We start from the raw sequence: 16,095 nt of genomic DNA, 5'->3' as shown, positions 1-16,095 counted from the left end.
GTGTCCTTTCGGTCAGTCTCAGCTACACTCCGTAATAACTTCGTATAGCATACATTATACGAAGTTATACGATATATATTATATATATATATATATATTTATATATAAATTAATTAAGTGCTGTACATTCTTAAAATAGAAAAAAGATTAATGATAAAAAGATTATTCGTTGGGATTATTTTTTTAGTTCCTTGTTAGATTGAAATTGTCAGACTTGCTGAGTACGTTTTCGACTCATTTCTTTTTTTCTCACTTACTTTTCAAATTTCTTCAATTTTTCTTGTTTTTGTTTTTTTCATACCAATTATTCAGACGCACTGCTTATGTTCTTTTGTTTTCTGGTTGCAACATATATGTACAACTTAATGCTTACAATTAGCATGCTAAATACAGTTATATATGGAGTATAAGTAAAGCGAAACGCAATGTATATACAAACCTGTCTTGCCGTGCTGTCACGATCTCGACTTCTGCTTAAGTTCAGTTTGTCCTTCATAATCTGCGAAAGTTTTAATAAGCGAATAGAGCTATTAAGGTGATATTAGTCTCGCAAACGCGGGCACTTTCATGAACGTGTTAATACATGTAACGAAGCATTGCGTGACTATGAATCGTAATGCAAATATAGCAATATATAAGTAATTGCAGTGATTATGTACAATATAAATTACATTACATGTTACATATTATTATATGTTATATTTATCTTATGTAATTTAAAAAGTGGATATTAGATATTTAATAAATAACCGTAATATGAGGCTTTAATTTTTTGCCAAATTCGAAAAGAAAAGATTTTCCTCTATATGCAAAACTGTTTTTTAAGTATCAATTAAATATTTAATTAATTACCTTGACTTCCTCTCGTGCCTGCTCAATGAAACTCCGTTGAACGGTCAACTCCTTGTTGTCGATTTTGAACTTTGTTGGATTTTTTTCAACGATACGTACACACGTATTAAGGATGATATAAAAAATTCAAATTTAAATTAAAAAGTAGATTTAAATTTGATACAAATTTCGACATTTATCTAAATTTCAAACTTGAATTCATTTAAATACAAATTTGATGTCAAATTCAAATTCAAATAGGTATCCATATTCATGTAGATCAAATTCAAATTCAATTACAGTAAATTGTATTGGAATGTTTCAGATTGAAAAAGGATATAGATAGTATCCTCGAGGTCGTCGAGATCCCACTCGATGGAACGAAGTGCTTTTCGCAGTTCAGTGGTGGTCCAATCGAGTTCCTCTGTACGTGAGATTGCAGTAGCTGAGCCACTCAGCGGTATACCGGTCGGCGACGTGATCGCGACATTCTGCAGTTCGCTCCAACGACCGTACAAGCCGCGATTCTTGTTCAACGCCTTGCACACCTCACTGAAACAGTCCAAGCCAATTAAAGCACACTGCCGGTCACATAATAGTTTAAACTAGTCTAAACAAATTCACATAAAGCACTGCAGACACATAAATCAATCGATGATACACGTCTTAGTGTAAAAAACCACGACATTTAAATTTAAATCCATATTCAATTTAATCCATATCCATATTCGAATTTCAAATCTTAATTTAAATTCAAATTAAATTTGATTACACTTTCATATTTATGCTTAAATATTTATATTCATCATTATTTTTTGTATAAAATATGTGATTTATCTCTATAAAAATATTTTGCAAATTATAAATATAATTTCATGCAAAATTATAAAGTTTTCTTTGTACTATTTGTATTTTTTTCAATTTTTACTGTAAGATAATTAGACAATTGAAGAGCAGACATTCAAATGCATTTTGTCCAAAATTTCAATTTTTTTAAATTAAAGAGATGGCGTAGTGTTCAGTGTTTAAAAATTCATATTATAAGCTACTCTGAGATGTTCAGAAAGCATTTTTTCATCGTTAATTTATACACTGAAAAAACATTTCGAAGTGCATTATTTTTTAACTAGAAACAAACAAAATGCATTTGTTTAACATTTTTAGCAATTGTTTAGCAATTTTATTCAATATTTCACATCTTATTGATTGACATATTGTTATTTTCTGTAAAATGCGTAATTTTCTTGTGTGTGGAATTTCTTTTTTTCTCGTTTTTTGAAAATTTTGGACAAAATGCATTTTGAAAGTTTGCTCCTCAACTCTAATTCTTCATATATAAATATTGCAAGACAAATTAATGTCTTATATATATATATATATATATATATATATATATCAAATATATTTTACATTATATCATTTATTAATGCAATTCTGTAACAACACCAATATTTACTCCATTATATATTTTAATATTTTTAATTGTTGCAATGTTATATTAATTAATTAAACTGCATTAAACTTTTCAAAAATTCTCTCGCTTAAATTCAAAGATTACAATAAATTATTACAATATCTAATAATTATTACACAAACAATTTTGCGATATCTCCATCCGAACTATATCTAATCTTTAGGGAAAAAAATCATAAATATTTCGTAGATAAAGATCTCCTTTTATTACAGATATGTCTACATTAAAAAAAAACGTTCCGATCACTCGATTTCTTTCATCGAAAGAATCATGTCGACAAATTCTATCACGCGCAACATCGTGCAACATTTATACAAAGAATCCATCACACGTATTGGTCTATCATGTCAGAGAATTATCTCCTGTATATATACTCAAAGCAATATGTCAGCCGGAGATAACTATCGCGACGAGAGGTGACATTTCTTGAAACAAAAATGATAACGTTGGTTATCACATAAATTCGCATCTAATCCGGCGATATCACATCGATATCCCATATTGGTTAATTGGACCTCTTATCGGTCGCGCTGTTATCGGCATGTTTGCAAGCGCTTACGCTTCTCCCGCGCGCTCACTCACGATCGCTACCCCCCACCCATCCCTTGATAGCCCTTTCTCGGAAAAAAAAAGTCACGGCGATGACACGCAGGAGATTAACGTGCACTCGAAAATGATCATCCCCTTTATCCTTTCCTTTTTTTTTCTTTCGTCAGATTCATGCCGATTTGTGCGATGCACGTCGATCGCGCGGAAGAAAAATCGATGTACTCGCTCCTTGGCTCCTTCCCCCGTGACGCACTTACTCCTTGACGACAAAGAACGGGTTCTCCAGCGTCATTCCTCTATCCACTCCGTCTTTGAATTTAAAGCCTGGGCCGCGGCCTGTCTCGCCGCGACGGCCGCGCGGCACCCTCTGTGGAAGCGCGCTCGCGCCTCGGCCGCTCGCTCATCGGTGGGACGAGATTCTAGAGCGCGACCGGAGGTCCCCTCCGAGGAACGGCGCGCTCGCTGCGGTTCGCGCTGGGAGTTGCACCCGCGGCGCGCAATCCCGTCGTCTAATATAATTTAGGCGGGGTGCACGGCGGGGTGCACGGATAGTCAAGTCTGTCAATGTCGTAGAAGCCGCGATCTCGACTTCGGCGATGTTTCACTCGTAATAATCGTAATCGCGTTGCCGAATGCCGTGACGTTTGACGTGGTTTGACGTCTGCTCCGATTCCGGCGCAACGCACCGCTATTTATTTGACTCACCCCCGCAGACGCGAGCGCCCCATCGCGGCGCGTCGTGGCGCAACTCGCGCGACGCTCACAATGGTGAACGCCGCGATATTGATTCGCCGCACGAACATACGGCGTTCATACTGTCACGAGCAAGAAAAAAGGCTTTAAGTAACAAATTGAACATCATTTAAGAGACATTTATAATGAGATTTTAAGTAAAACTGAAGTTAAAAGATCATGGCACACAAAAAACTTAAGGCAGTAATGCCAGTGTCACTACGCATTGAGGATTGTGAATTAAGGATTAGAATTCGATCAATCAGATAGTTTTAATTTTAATCCGTTTCATTCTAATTGGCTGAATTCTAATCCTTATTTCGTAATCCTCAATCTCCAATGCGTAATGTGACATAGGCATAAGGCCGAAATCAGATTACGTATTGAAAATTGAGAGCCAGCTCATCAACGACAACAAATCTAATCGGTCGATTTTTACATTGGAACTAACCAATCGCATTTGCTGTTCAACAGAATTGATCAATCACGGTTGACACTTAATCGACCGATTAGCTTAAGTCCGATCTACAATAAGTGTTTTAAGCTTTAAGTTATAAGAAATTGACCAATTACAGTTGAATGCGAGAAGAATAATCGACTATAATTTGTCTATTTCTTATTTCTTAAGGCTTAAAAAGCTATTATAAACCCGCTAATTGATGAGACTACCTGTGGCTGCTTTCACATGTAGCGTAATTTGCGTAAACGTAACTTGCGTTAGCTAATCAAATCATCTCAACAGAATAAAGCATAATAGCTGATATAATTTGATTGATTGATGCAAGTTACGCTGCATGTGAAAGCAGTCTGAGGGTGGAGTCCTAAAGCGTAATCAATCGATAATCAGTAAAATGCAAAACCACACAGATCGCTTTTGATTGGTTACGCAGTTACGCAATACACGGTAAAGAACGCCGCACACAAAATTCCGCAATAGTAACCGTAAGACGTAAACTTAAGCTGATGAGCCAATCAGGATACTGCTTTAGATTACGTAACCTAATGAAAAAAAATGGAAATAACTAAAAATAAACTTATCCATAACCTCACAATAAGGTGAATTTTAACTGAAACTTACGGATAAGTTGTGCTATTTCCATTTCTATTAGTGTACGTAGATCTAACGCAGTATCCTGATTGGCTCATCGGTTTAAATTCGCGTTTTAAGATTATTGTTATAGAAATTTTGTATGCGGCAGCCCTAAATATACTTCAGGGACTCCGGCCTAAGATTAAAAATTAAATATTAAAATTTGACAATGAGGATATTTTTAGCTCCAATTGTTTTTGATTGGTTAAATGATGATAGTTTCAATGATTTATACATTTAGATTCAGTGAGAAACTAATCATATTAAAAAATTTTACAACTGCACTTGTAAAGCTGCTTCTTCTGCTGAACGCACACGAATTTTTTAATTTTCAATCACAATCTTCAATGTATCTGATTCTGGCTTTATGAATACCGACCTCAGTGATCAGTTACGTTCAGCAGAACACAACAGTTTTGCAACCGTTTTATGCCTCTGACACATCAGCGCGACATGCGATATCCAATGAGTGTATAGCTTTACTGAATTCTCATTCTAAAGGTATATATCATTGGATATCGCGTATCGCGCGCAACTAACATCGCGCTGGTGTGCCATTGCTGGCAACACAATGAAAAGCACAGGCAATAGGAATAGGAAATAAAAGATTTCAACTTATCAGAAAGCGTCCATTCTATTATTCATTTCTGTTTCTGATAAGTTGAAATCTCTTATTCCTTGTTTCCATTGCCTATGCTTTTTATTGTGTTTCTAGCTTTAGGCTGCATTTTCATGCTGATGCTCGACATTCATTTTTAGCGGTATATAGATCACATGATCAAAATTATATGCTATTCGTCAATTTTCACGTGACTTGTTTGATGCTCGAATCGAGCATCAGCATGAAAACGCAGCTTTATGATTGTCCATTGAGATAGAACCATTCTGATCTGATTTAAACTTTTGATGGAAGATGGCCGATGTTTCCGAACGTAGCTTCCCTATAGTTTATGGTCGCGCGCGCCTTTTTCACTTGGTTTCAAATTCATGTTCGAAGTTGTGCGAGTCAAATTCAATACTTGTATCGGAGTGTGATTCGGTGCGATTCGATCTTCTGTGAGTCTGTGAACTTTACGAAAAAAACGAAGAAATTCGTCTCGAGGCAATTCCCGTAATCCGCGTAAATCCGCTTACCATTGCAGTAATTCGAGTTTCCCAGTGAGTATTCCTCGCAACTATGAATCTTTTTTAATTGCGCCTTTTTTTAATTGTTTGTCCGTTTTTCTCCCTTCCACATCTCTCTCTTTTTCGGTCTCATTAAATTTAAATCTCATATCTATAAAATGAAGAGCAGAATGTGCAGTAAATAGAACAGACATATGTATGACTAAACATAACCTATTTAAACATTCCATGTAACAGAATCGATTTTCGCAGAAACTAACTTTGAAAAAAGTTTTTTTTATTAAGGATTATAGGTACATTTTGTAGACAGGTTGCAAATAAAACAGCAACATTTCGGGATATAATATTCATGTTTTTCTTTTCTCTTAAACTCTCACAATCATAACAGTTTAGGTATAACGATTTTGCTAGGACAACTAAATATTTGCTGGAAAACTAAATATTTCTGCTTTCATTGAGGAATGTCTCGTTTTTCAATTAAAATATATACAACGTTAGCTAATTATTAATTAAAAATATGGAAATGTTAAAGATTTGCTAAAGAAATATATATACATGCGTATATATGTAAAAGTAAATCGTAGATGTCTCTTACTTACGTTCACGGTAACGCTATATACAGAATGTCCTATCAAAAAACTAAGTTTTTGAAATGTTTATTTCCTTCGATTGTGATGATTGTGAAAAAGAAAAAATATTTCTATCCAACTAACACACCAATGTCTGCATAGTATTAAAAAAGCGACTATTTGCACTTTTTTCATGCCTTCTTAACGCTTTATAGACGCTGTGTGCTACTTCAGTAATTTATGAAAGATGGATCTTGTGAAATATTTTTATATATTGTCACAATCAAAGAAAATAATTAAATTTTTTCCATTTCTGGTAGCACACTAAGTCTTTTCGACAAAAATATATTTTCTCCATATATAACATTTTTAGGTTTTTAAAATTAAAAAATATAAAAAGTTTAATCTAATATAAAATAAATTAAATTTTACATCTTGGAAAGAAACGTTTGTAAGAATTATGTAAAGAAAATAGTTACTAATAAATGAATTGAAGTGACATGTTTGTGTGAATGAAAATTTAAAATATAAAAAAAGATATAGATCGTTATCCCTTTCCATATTTTTGCATTGCCTTCTAATAATTCTGACAGTTAAATTTCTGTTAAAAGTTAAGCTGAAAGACAAATTCTTTTGAAGCGAACAATGTGTTTCGATGCGATGAAACGCTCAATATACATGCAAGCGTTACATAATTAAAAGTTTATAAGCAACAGGAATTTTTTACATGTAAAGACGATTAACACAGGCCTCCCTCATAATCGTCCTCTTCCTCCTGCTTTTGTGTAGGTTTTGGTGGTGATGCAACTTCTGGTTTCTTCTCGATTGATTGACTAGATTCATTGACTTCATTCTTTGCCTAAGAAAATCAACAAATCATTGTCATTGTATGCCTAACGAAATAATCAAATATATAATGATAAAATAGTGGATAATGATAAAATATAATAATGAAATTCACATGGTTAACTTCAGCTTCAATGGTAGCCTGTCCGCCAACCTTGGACGCGTTAGGAGAAACATAGGATTCCGCGGCGTTAGCTCTTACTCCAGCAGGTGGAATAGCGTATTCCTGTTGTGGTAAAGGTAAACCTCGCGCTAACTTGGCATACTCCACGTCCATGTGTTTGATAAAAGGACTGTTAAGAGCTGCCCGAGCTGCATCCGCATCTTCATTATCATATGCTTGTAGCAACATCTCCAATGTTTGCACCTGAAAAACCAATAAATTGCGTATTGACATAATTGACAAATTTTTCCATCTTGGTACTAATGAATCGTCAACTTTCCAATTACCAAGAAACATTCGTTGAACAATATATTGAGAGAATTTTAATTTTAAATTTCTTTTAATTTTTATGTTAAGAAAATTATATATCTTTCACGTACTTCAGGGGCCTCACAGAAGTTACCCCATTCTTTGAAGGCCTTTTCGGCTGCAACCTGATCACCTCGTGCCAATTGCACTAATACCAACGCCACAGTAAGCCTTCCAAGCGACTGCCAAAGCTTGACATCCTGATACATGCCAATCTCGCGACGTATCGCATCTGCTGCCTCGTCATACATCTGTAGCTTCACTAATAGTCTCGCAACTTTGCTCATGTATTCCGCTGCATGTCGCGGATTGTCCTCGCCCTACAAACAATATTTTCTTTCAAGCATTCTTACTATAGATTTTTATACAATTGTTTTTAATATTTAATTTTTAATAAATTTTCAAAATTCTTATATATAACATTTTCTAAAATCTTTTTTTTAAGTTATAGATCTGTATAATTAAATCATATAATCTTTCTTCTTCCTTTTCATATAATATTTTGATATTTCTATAATTTTGTTAATTTTATTCATAAAGTGACAAGATTTTTTTACCGAGATTATGTCAACCGCGCGTCTAAATAGCTCCAGAGCCTGCTGAGGCTGTGTAGCTTCCAACATCTTGGCTGCCTTGTCGAGAGCAGTAACACCTGATTCAGGAGATCCATGCTGCTGGAAAAGGCCACAAGCACTGTGAGCTAGTTTTGATACTTCTGACAAATTTCCCATTTCCTTGCAGACAAGCAGAGCCTGCTCGATGCACCTGAAAACATTGTATTCTTATAATATCATAATATGATAATTATATAATAAAATCTAAATTGTATATATACGTGATATATACCTTGCTGCATGGAACCATCTATTGGAACAATAATTGCAGAATTAAAGAAAATATACGAGGATGTGTGAAATTTTAGCAGAAACTTTAAGAAAAAGTTAAGTTCCTATAATACAAAGTTTGTCTTTTGGATATCTTTATGAAAATGTATAATAATTGAGTATTAAAATAATGATAAAGAATACAATAAATAAATTTTTGGACGAGTTTAATAAAAAGATATATTTTATGCAACACTTAAAATTGAAAAATCAGAAATTGTTTTTTTTATTATTATATTTATTTATATTTATATTATTATTATATCAAAGGATACGCTTTAGTTTGTTTGTAACAGTCGGCTGCCTTCACTAAACAATCTTTACACTGTGCATATGATTTGGCTACTCGGAAGCAGGTTGCTAAAGAATTATAAAAGTATAGTTAAATTATTCAACTGTCTACAAAAGTCTTGATTAATTTCTTAATTTATTATATATTGCAGAATTTTTGAACACCGATAAAATATTTGATTTTTATTTTTACACTTTGTCTAAATATTTTATTATCATAATCTGATAAAATATTATATTTTTCTTACCAGCATGTGAATATTCATCAGCTGCTACCTCATAATCAGGTCGCCATTTCAAGAATGTAGGTTTCAAGCTGAAAGAAATAAAGATTTGTTCCACATAAAAACCTACAAATAATATATATTATTGCTCTGAAGTAATTGTCCATTGCTTCTTTCTTAATTAAGTAAACAAAGTAGACTAAAATAAATTTCAGTCTCCTCTTTTTAACCTTCTAAATGTTAGTAACGATGTTTGATATAGCTCAAAATTTTACATTCTATATATTGCTTCCTTACTACAAAAATAGCACAACTTAAAAAATTAAGTTTTCTATAAAAGAAAAAAACCTATTTTTCCATTTATCAGAAAATCATTGGCTACTCAATCATTTTCGTGTTTCACAATTTTTTAAAAATCATCCTTTTTTAATTATGACAATTTTGATAATTATGACGATTTTTTATGAATCTTAGTTTACTTTTGATGATTGATAGAGTTATATTTACTTAACTCGTACTTGGTAATAATTTGAAATCATGTTTTTTGAATTGTATCTTTTTAAACAAGAAAATGATATGTACAAAGACTATAATAAAATTGGAACAGAATTTAAACATAAAAAAAGATACTATAAAAATTAAGAGGGACAAATATCACTTTTAAGCATTAGTATATAATTTTAGAAAACTTATACTTACAAGCCTTTAAAAGAGATTATTGAAGTTTGTCATAAGCTCATATAAGCTCATTTTGTTAACCTTTAATACTAGATTGACATACCATGTCTAACAATACAAAATCTAACGAGGAACATTCTAAATACTCCAATAATATCTGAGCGATTCGTAAGCATCAAAAGAATCTTGAGGGCGAGAGTAATGCTTACGCTTTTTCAGCCTGACGTATGTGCTCGTTTGCCTCCTCGATCTTTGACATTTTCCTCCGAATGGTGTCTTCGTTTTCCTCTGCGGTCGAGCACAACGACAACAAAGTTATGTCAGTTCAATGCCTGGAATTGCGTCCAAATCCTAAAAGCTGCTCGCCTCTCGTCAAAGCACTGTGTCCGCATACAGACGCTGAGAGTGCTGAGACTAATCTTTACACTTGTCGTTCATCAGCAGTATCAGCACCGACCGTTCTCGAGATTGCGAGAAGCGCACAAGCGATTATCGACGAGGCGACTTGACTTAACCTAACCTAACCTAGCCTAACCTAACATAACTTCGCCTCGCCTGCGTAATGCGTCGTGTGTAACAGCTTGTCAAACATGATTGGTTCTCATTCGTTCTTCATCAATTAGTTACGAATACGATTCCGATTACCGATATATTCGACGGATTTGTTTTGCTACACTCATCCGTGAATCACGGATGAGTGTCTTTTAATCTTTAGTTCCAGTATTTGGTGTTAATTTTTTGTTTGAATTTCGAACGTGTAGTTTCGGTGAAAATGTAATTTTCGTGATTTGCCAATTCGCAGATCTTCGCTTGATTTTACGAAGTCTTCATTGTTGATTCTCATTGTGACAAGATTTATTTCTACAACTGTAATTGTCGCGAAGTCGTTGGCGGGAAAGACCTAACCTCAAATCGTGGACTAATAGATAAATTCTCTCACGTTTACAAATTGAGGTAATAACAGAAGTTTTCCTTGTTGTTTCTGCTATTTTCACTTACATTTTTTTAGAATTTGATTTTTGTTTATACGCTTCAACAAACTGTTTACTAAAGATAATTTAAAAAATTGTTAAATATTACTCTTATTTATAAAAGATTTATACTTTATATACATATTCTTACTTTAAAAGATGACACGACTCAAAAAATTAAATTTTTCAGAAAAGACAATTGAGAAAAAACAATTTTTCAATTTAACAAAAAATTATTGATTAATCAATCAAATAATATTGACAAAAGAAATACTCAGAAATTCTTATTTAAATTATATCAATAATGGTACATGTCAGTTTTGTATCAATCCTTAAAAAATTCTTTTTGAATTGTATTTTGAATTCTATTTGAATGATTTAACAATCTATTATACAAAATTATAACAAATCCTGAACAATTCATTAAAAATGACCTAATTCAAAAATGACCTAATTCATAAAACAATTTATATTTTTCAAATCTTTGATTATCAAATTGTCTTGATTCTAAATGTTCTAAGTACAAGGTTCTTTTTATTTATAAAAAATAGTTCAAAAATATTAAGCAATATGAGACAATTATAGTCTCAAATTAAATAATTCAATAAATTATAAGTGCCATTATTAATTATTAAGAACTTATACTGAATATTTATGTTTAAGTTAATTTATTTATGACAATAAAAATGTATATGTTTTGGATATGGTCAATACGATATTACAAATGCTTTAAAGCATTTTTTTAGTTGGTTAATTAATAAAATTCTTCTAATTGATCCATCAAATGCTTCAAAGCATTTATAGCAAGTCTTTGACCACAGTTTTTGATCTATGATTTGTGGATAATAAGCTCTCGATTGGACATCACTAGTCACAAGGGCCAATTGTCTAGGCTTTCTAGTTAACTGTTGTGAGTGACTCGTGTCCAGTCAGGTGCTACCTTAAATACCATCTTAAATATCATAGACCCATTATATTCTAATTTATGTATTAAATTCTATATGATCAAAAATACTGTCAATATTAACAAATATTGACAATAGCTGTGTTCAGCAGAAAAAGCAGCTTTGCATTATTGTTGTAAAATTTTTGAATATGATCTTGCCCTTTCCTCACTGAAAAAATGTATAAACCAATCATAGGGATTTTACAACAATTGTAAAGCTGCTTTTTCTGCTGAACGCAGCCGTTATTATTTTATTGATTTTGTGTAGTTAATATTGATGGATTGATGATGATGATGTAGAGATACTGATAGTGAATTTTTGTTCTCGTGCATCAGAATTGCTTTATTAGGATCCATGTCACAGTATGCAATAGATAATATATGTAAAACTAAACTACTGAAATAAACGATAAGAATCTTATTGGACCGTAAGTACATGTGAAAATTCAATCAATAGGAAATAGGAAATAAAAACCCACAATGGTCAGCTGGATCTTTAATGTTTAAATAATTCAATGTGAATTTATACATACTATATATATTATATATATTATATATACTTGCATATCTATATTTAATCATTGGAACTTAGGATTTACACACAGAATTAATATTTTAATAATACCATATTAGTATTCTAATAATATACCATATTTGTAATCATTTGAACTATGTGTCAAAAATAAGATTTAAAAACGCAGTTAAATTATTGAAATAATGTCACAATTAAATTTTAATGCTTAAACATCTATTAAAGAGATCTTAATATGCTGGAAATCTGTAAATAAATTTATTGTAAAAAAATACTTCGACCGGGAATCGAATCCAGATCTTTAATGACTCCCGGCCGAGGTCATATTTTTTTCCTATTTTTGGCGCACAATTCAAATATGATATATACTATATGATATACTATATAATATAGACTACAAATATGATATATACTATATGCATATATATGTACATATATAGTATTATATATACAAATTCATTATTAAATTATTTAAGCATTAAAGATCTAATTTTGATCGTTTATTTCTTATTTCCTTTATTTCCTATTTCCTAAAATGAAATATATTGTCAATAATACTGATCATATAAATACTAAAAATATTGATGCGCACCTACTGTTAGTATTACTAATTTAATATTATTGATCAATATTATCTATACTGATCACCTTTATGACTTCCTTTTCTCTACTGTCTTTGACTCTGTCAATAGACGTTACATTTTCATTTGATCTATACTGTGCGAACTGGCAGTATGTCAGAAATGGATTTAACAGAGCTTCATGTAAGTTCTTTTTTTATTTTTCTTTTGTTCATTTAATTATTAATATAATATTATTAGTTATTTTGTAAACTCGGCAATTGTAACTTATATAAAAATATAAGATGATGTGCTTCATAATAACAAGGATCATATCATTACTTTTGATGCAAAAATTTGACTACGAATTTCACTTAATTTATCGATGCAGATCAATAGTTTAGATTGACTAAGTTTATTTTGTATTATACATAAATTGAGGTTTTGATTGCAGTAATTATTGTATCATCATCATCAAATTTAAAGGAGAAATTATTATATATTAAAGAAAATTCGAATCGTAGGTCAAAACATATATATATTTTTATTATTGTCATATGAATAAATTAACACAAATATCCAATGTCGGTTCTTAATGATATTTATATTTTATTGTCTCAAATATATATTTGAAAGATATGATTTCTATGAAAACCTTATTTGGCAGATAAACTGTGAAATTAAATTAGTTTGCTTTCGATGATTGATAGAGTAATTTTTATTTAACTCATTCATGATAATAACTTGAAGGTAACATTTTTGAGTGTCTTTTAAAATAAGGAATATTATATCTTTATATATTATAAATACTGTATCTGAAATAACACTTATTAATTATATAGTGCAATTCCTAATAAAAAACTAAAAAGTGCTCTACCATTTTGCAATTTACAAAATAGTTAATGAGATTAATTTCAAAAGTTTGCCGAATAAACGGATAAAATCGATATATAGGACAATTTTAAGATATCTTTGTAAAATATCTTGAAGATGTTTCTTAAAGAACTCTTAAAGATATCTTAAAGTTTTCTTATACGTCAATTTTAGACATTTTGCTCATTGGGTGACTAAAAAAATATTGCGAAAATTATAAAATGGTAGAGAACTTTTCAACTCAGTTTTTTTATTAGGAAAACTTTTACTAGGAAAACTATATGATTATAGTGAGCGTTATTTTAGATACATCCTGTATACATATTAATTCTATTTTGACAATTTATATCATGAGTATTATAATTGTAAGATTACGATATTTTATATTATTCTTTATTTATAAGAATTGAAAAAATATAATTAGATGGCCGAGCGATTAGAAGATCTGAATCTGCCCAATGCGGTTGTGACCAGAATCATCAAAGAAGCTTTACCAGATGGAGTGACAGTTGGAAAAGATGCCAGAACAGCGGTGGCGAAGGCCGCATCCATTTTCATATTGTATCTCACATCGGCTGCCAATATAGTAGCCAAGAAGAGTAACCGCAAAACTGTCAGTGGCCCAGACGTGATACAAGCGATGATAGATGTCGAGTTTGATCAGTTTGTTGAGCCATTGCAGGAATCTCTTGAAAACTTTAAAAAGATTCAGAAAGAAAAGAAAGACGCGACGTCGAAGAAAAAACAACAAAAGAAAGATGATGATGATGTAAATGGTGAAGATGAAGAAGCGGGAAGAGAAATTATTGAAATTTTCTAAAAAAGTGAATTCATCACATATATGTATTATTCTTAAAAAATTATCTATAGTAATAATTTAAGATATTTATAATATAAATTAAACGCTCAAGTGTGAACAATAATAAAAACTCTGATAAAACTCTGATAAAAAATGAACTCTGAAGCTAGTTAAATGAAAGTTTAATATTTATTTTAATTACGTTCATATAATAACAGCAGATTACACATAAAACATTTTTTAATAATATTCATTATTTAATAATGTTAAAATATTATAATGTTATAAACAATATGCTGTTTTTGCACAAAAGAAAATTAATTATTTAAAAGTTTGCGATGATGAGAAGATCGATTTGCATAAATGAGAATTTTATTATTATATTATTTTACAGAAGAACAATTTCTTTTTCATGATCAAATAACGCTAACGTTAGATAGAAAATAACACTCGAATTGTATTGAATCTTAGAATCGATTGTTTATCAAAATTTCATTGTAAAAATTATTTTTTATAAATGCACTGATTTTCTCGCACTAACTTCTCGACTTAATTACCAACAAGTTTTATATTTTTGTCTTTCTCTCAGGTGTGCTTGTATATTCTAATATATTCTATAATTTATGAAGATATGTACGTGATTAATTTAATTACAATAGAATAATTATATTTTGCATAGATAATAAGGATATAAAATATGTCCATTTTTTTCTATGCTTCCTTTGAACATTTCACATTTCTTTTTAATTTTGCTTTGGTGGTATCTTCAATTAATACTGAAATCTATCTAAAGCCAATTGTCTAGCATATTTTATATTATATTACATAAGTATATATCAAATTATGTATGATTAAAATAATTTTAACGTGTAAATTTGTGTTCTTCTACATTCCAATGTGTACACATGATTTCTGTAAAATCAGTGTAAAACATAATATAATGTATAATATAATGTTTACGACATGACATAATGATAAAACATAGAAATTTGCGCAATAAATATTTTCTATATTTCTTAAATTGTGTCTTTTAATGTATTAGATTGATAATAAGTATTTGTCTTTTTTCTTTTGATATTTTTTGACTAAAAAAAAAGAATGATGCAAACGATTATCTGACTTATTATTTAAATTATCAATCGAAGTGCATATAACAAGATCTATAAAGTATAGATAGTACTCGTGTAAAAGGCTGTTTCAATTTTGTTATATCAAATTGATCAAAGAATTTCTAATGGAAACATTTTACATTTTGTGAGTAAAAAACTAGTTGCTTATGAAATTGATCATTTGAACAATTTGCGAGTCACAATATACAGGGTGTTTGAGATCACTCACACATTTATTTTAAAATGAGAAATGATTTTTATTAAAAATGCTTTAAATAAAAGTTATGTGATCTGAAGGAGACAAATAATAATAAAATCAATTATAACTTTTGTTTTAAATATTTTTGTTAAAAACCACCTCTCATTATTTTGAAATGGATGTACACACACACACACACACACACACACACACACACACACACACACACACACACACACACACGAAGTAGTATATATATCTTCTCTATACTACTATTATTAGTGTATTATATTAGTTAGTAGTAATTATTAGTTGTGTGTTGTTACTTACCTTACCTACTA

The 16,095-nt window shown here is 30.8% G+C and overlaps 4 protein-coding genes across 4 annotated transcripts in view; 1 reads left to right on the top strand and 3 right to left on the bottom strand.

Annotated features, from left to right (window-relative positions):
* Positions 1-3,146, bottom strand: part of LOC105626049 (syntaxin-6) — a 5,753-nt gene extending 2,607 nt beyond the window's left edge. Inside the window, exons 1-4 of the mRNA XM_012207362.1 lie at positions 3,112-3,146; positions 1,172-1,383; positions 853-947; positions 440-499 (exon numbers count right to left, since the gene is read on the bottom strand). Coding sequence (XP_012062752.1) covers positions 440-499; positions 853-947; positions 1,172-1,383; positions 3,112-3,146 — 402 coding nt within the window. The remainder of the gene's footprint in view (positions 1-439; positions 500-852; positions 948-1,171; positions 1,384-3,111) is intronic.
* Positions 3,147-7,109: 3,963 nt separating this feature from the next.
* LOC105626048 (gamma-soluble NSF attachment protein-like) lies at positions 7,110-10,024 on the bottom strand. The gene is made up of 8 exons (XM_012207361.1): positions 9,975-10,024; positions 9,112-9,179; positions 8,848-8,932; positions 8,535-8,552; positions 8,246-8,453; positions 7,760-8,008; positions 7,332-7,583; positions 7,110-7,229 (listed from the first exon to the last, which is right to left on the bottom strand). Exons 1-8 carry the CDS (start codon positions 10,022-10,024, stop codon positions 7,110-7,112), a joined length of 1,050 nt encoding a protein of 349 aa, XP_012062751.1.
* Positions 10,025-14,071: 4,047 nt separating this feature from the next.
* LOC105626047 (DNA polymerase epsilon subunit 3) lies at positions 14,072-14,467 on the top strand. Its single transcript, XM_012207360.1, has one exon. It carries the CDS (start codon positions 14,072-14,074, stop codon positions 14,465-14,467), a length of 396 nt encoding a protein of 131 aa, XP_012062750.1.
* Positions 14,468-15,837: 1,370 nt separating this feature from the next.
* The window catches only part of LOC105626182 (E3 ubiquitin-protein ligase LRSAM1-like), a 6,536-nt gene continuing 6,278 nt past the window's right edge, over positions 15,838-16,095 (bottom strand). The window contains exon 11 of the mRNA XM_012207492.1: positions 15,838-15,846. Within this exon, the coding sequence (XP_012062882.1) occupies positions 15,838-15,846 (9 nt within the window). The remainder of the gene's footprint in view (positions 15,847-16,095) is intronic.

The sequence above is a fragment of the Atta cephalotes genome, assembly GCF_000143395.1.
Source record: "Atta cephalotes unplaced genomic scaffold scaffold00004, whole genome shotgun sequence".
In the NCBI taxonomy this organism is placed as follows: domain Eukaryota; kingdom Metazoa; phylum Arthropoda; class Insecta; order Hymenoptera; family Formicidae; genus Atta; species Atta cephalotes.
Note: the sequence above shows the minus strand (reverse complement) of the source record. Positions and strands in the feature narration are given on the sequence as shown.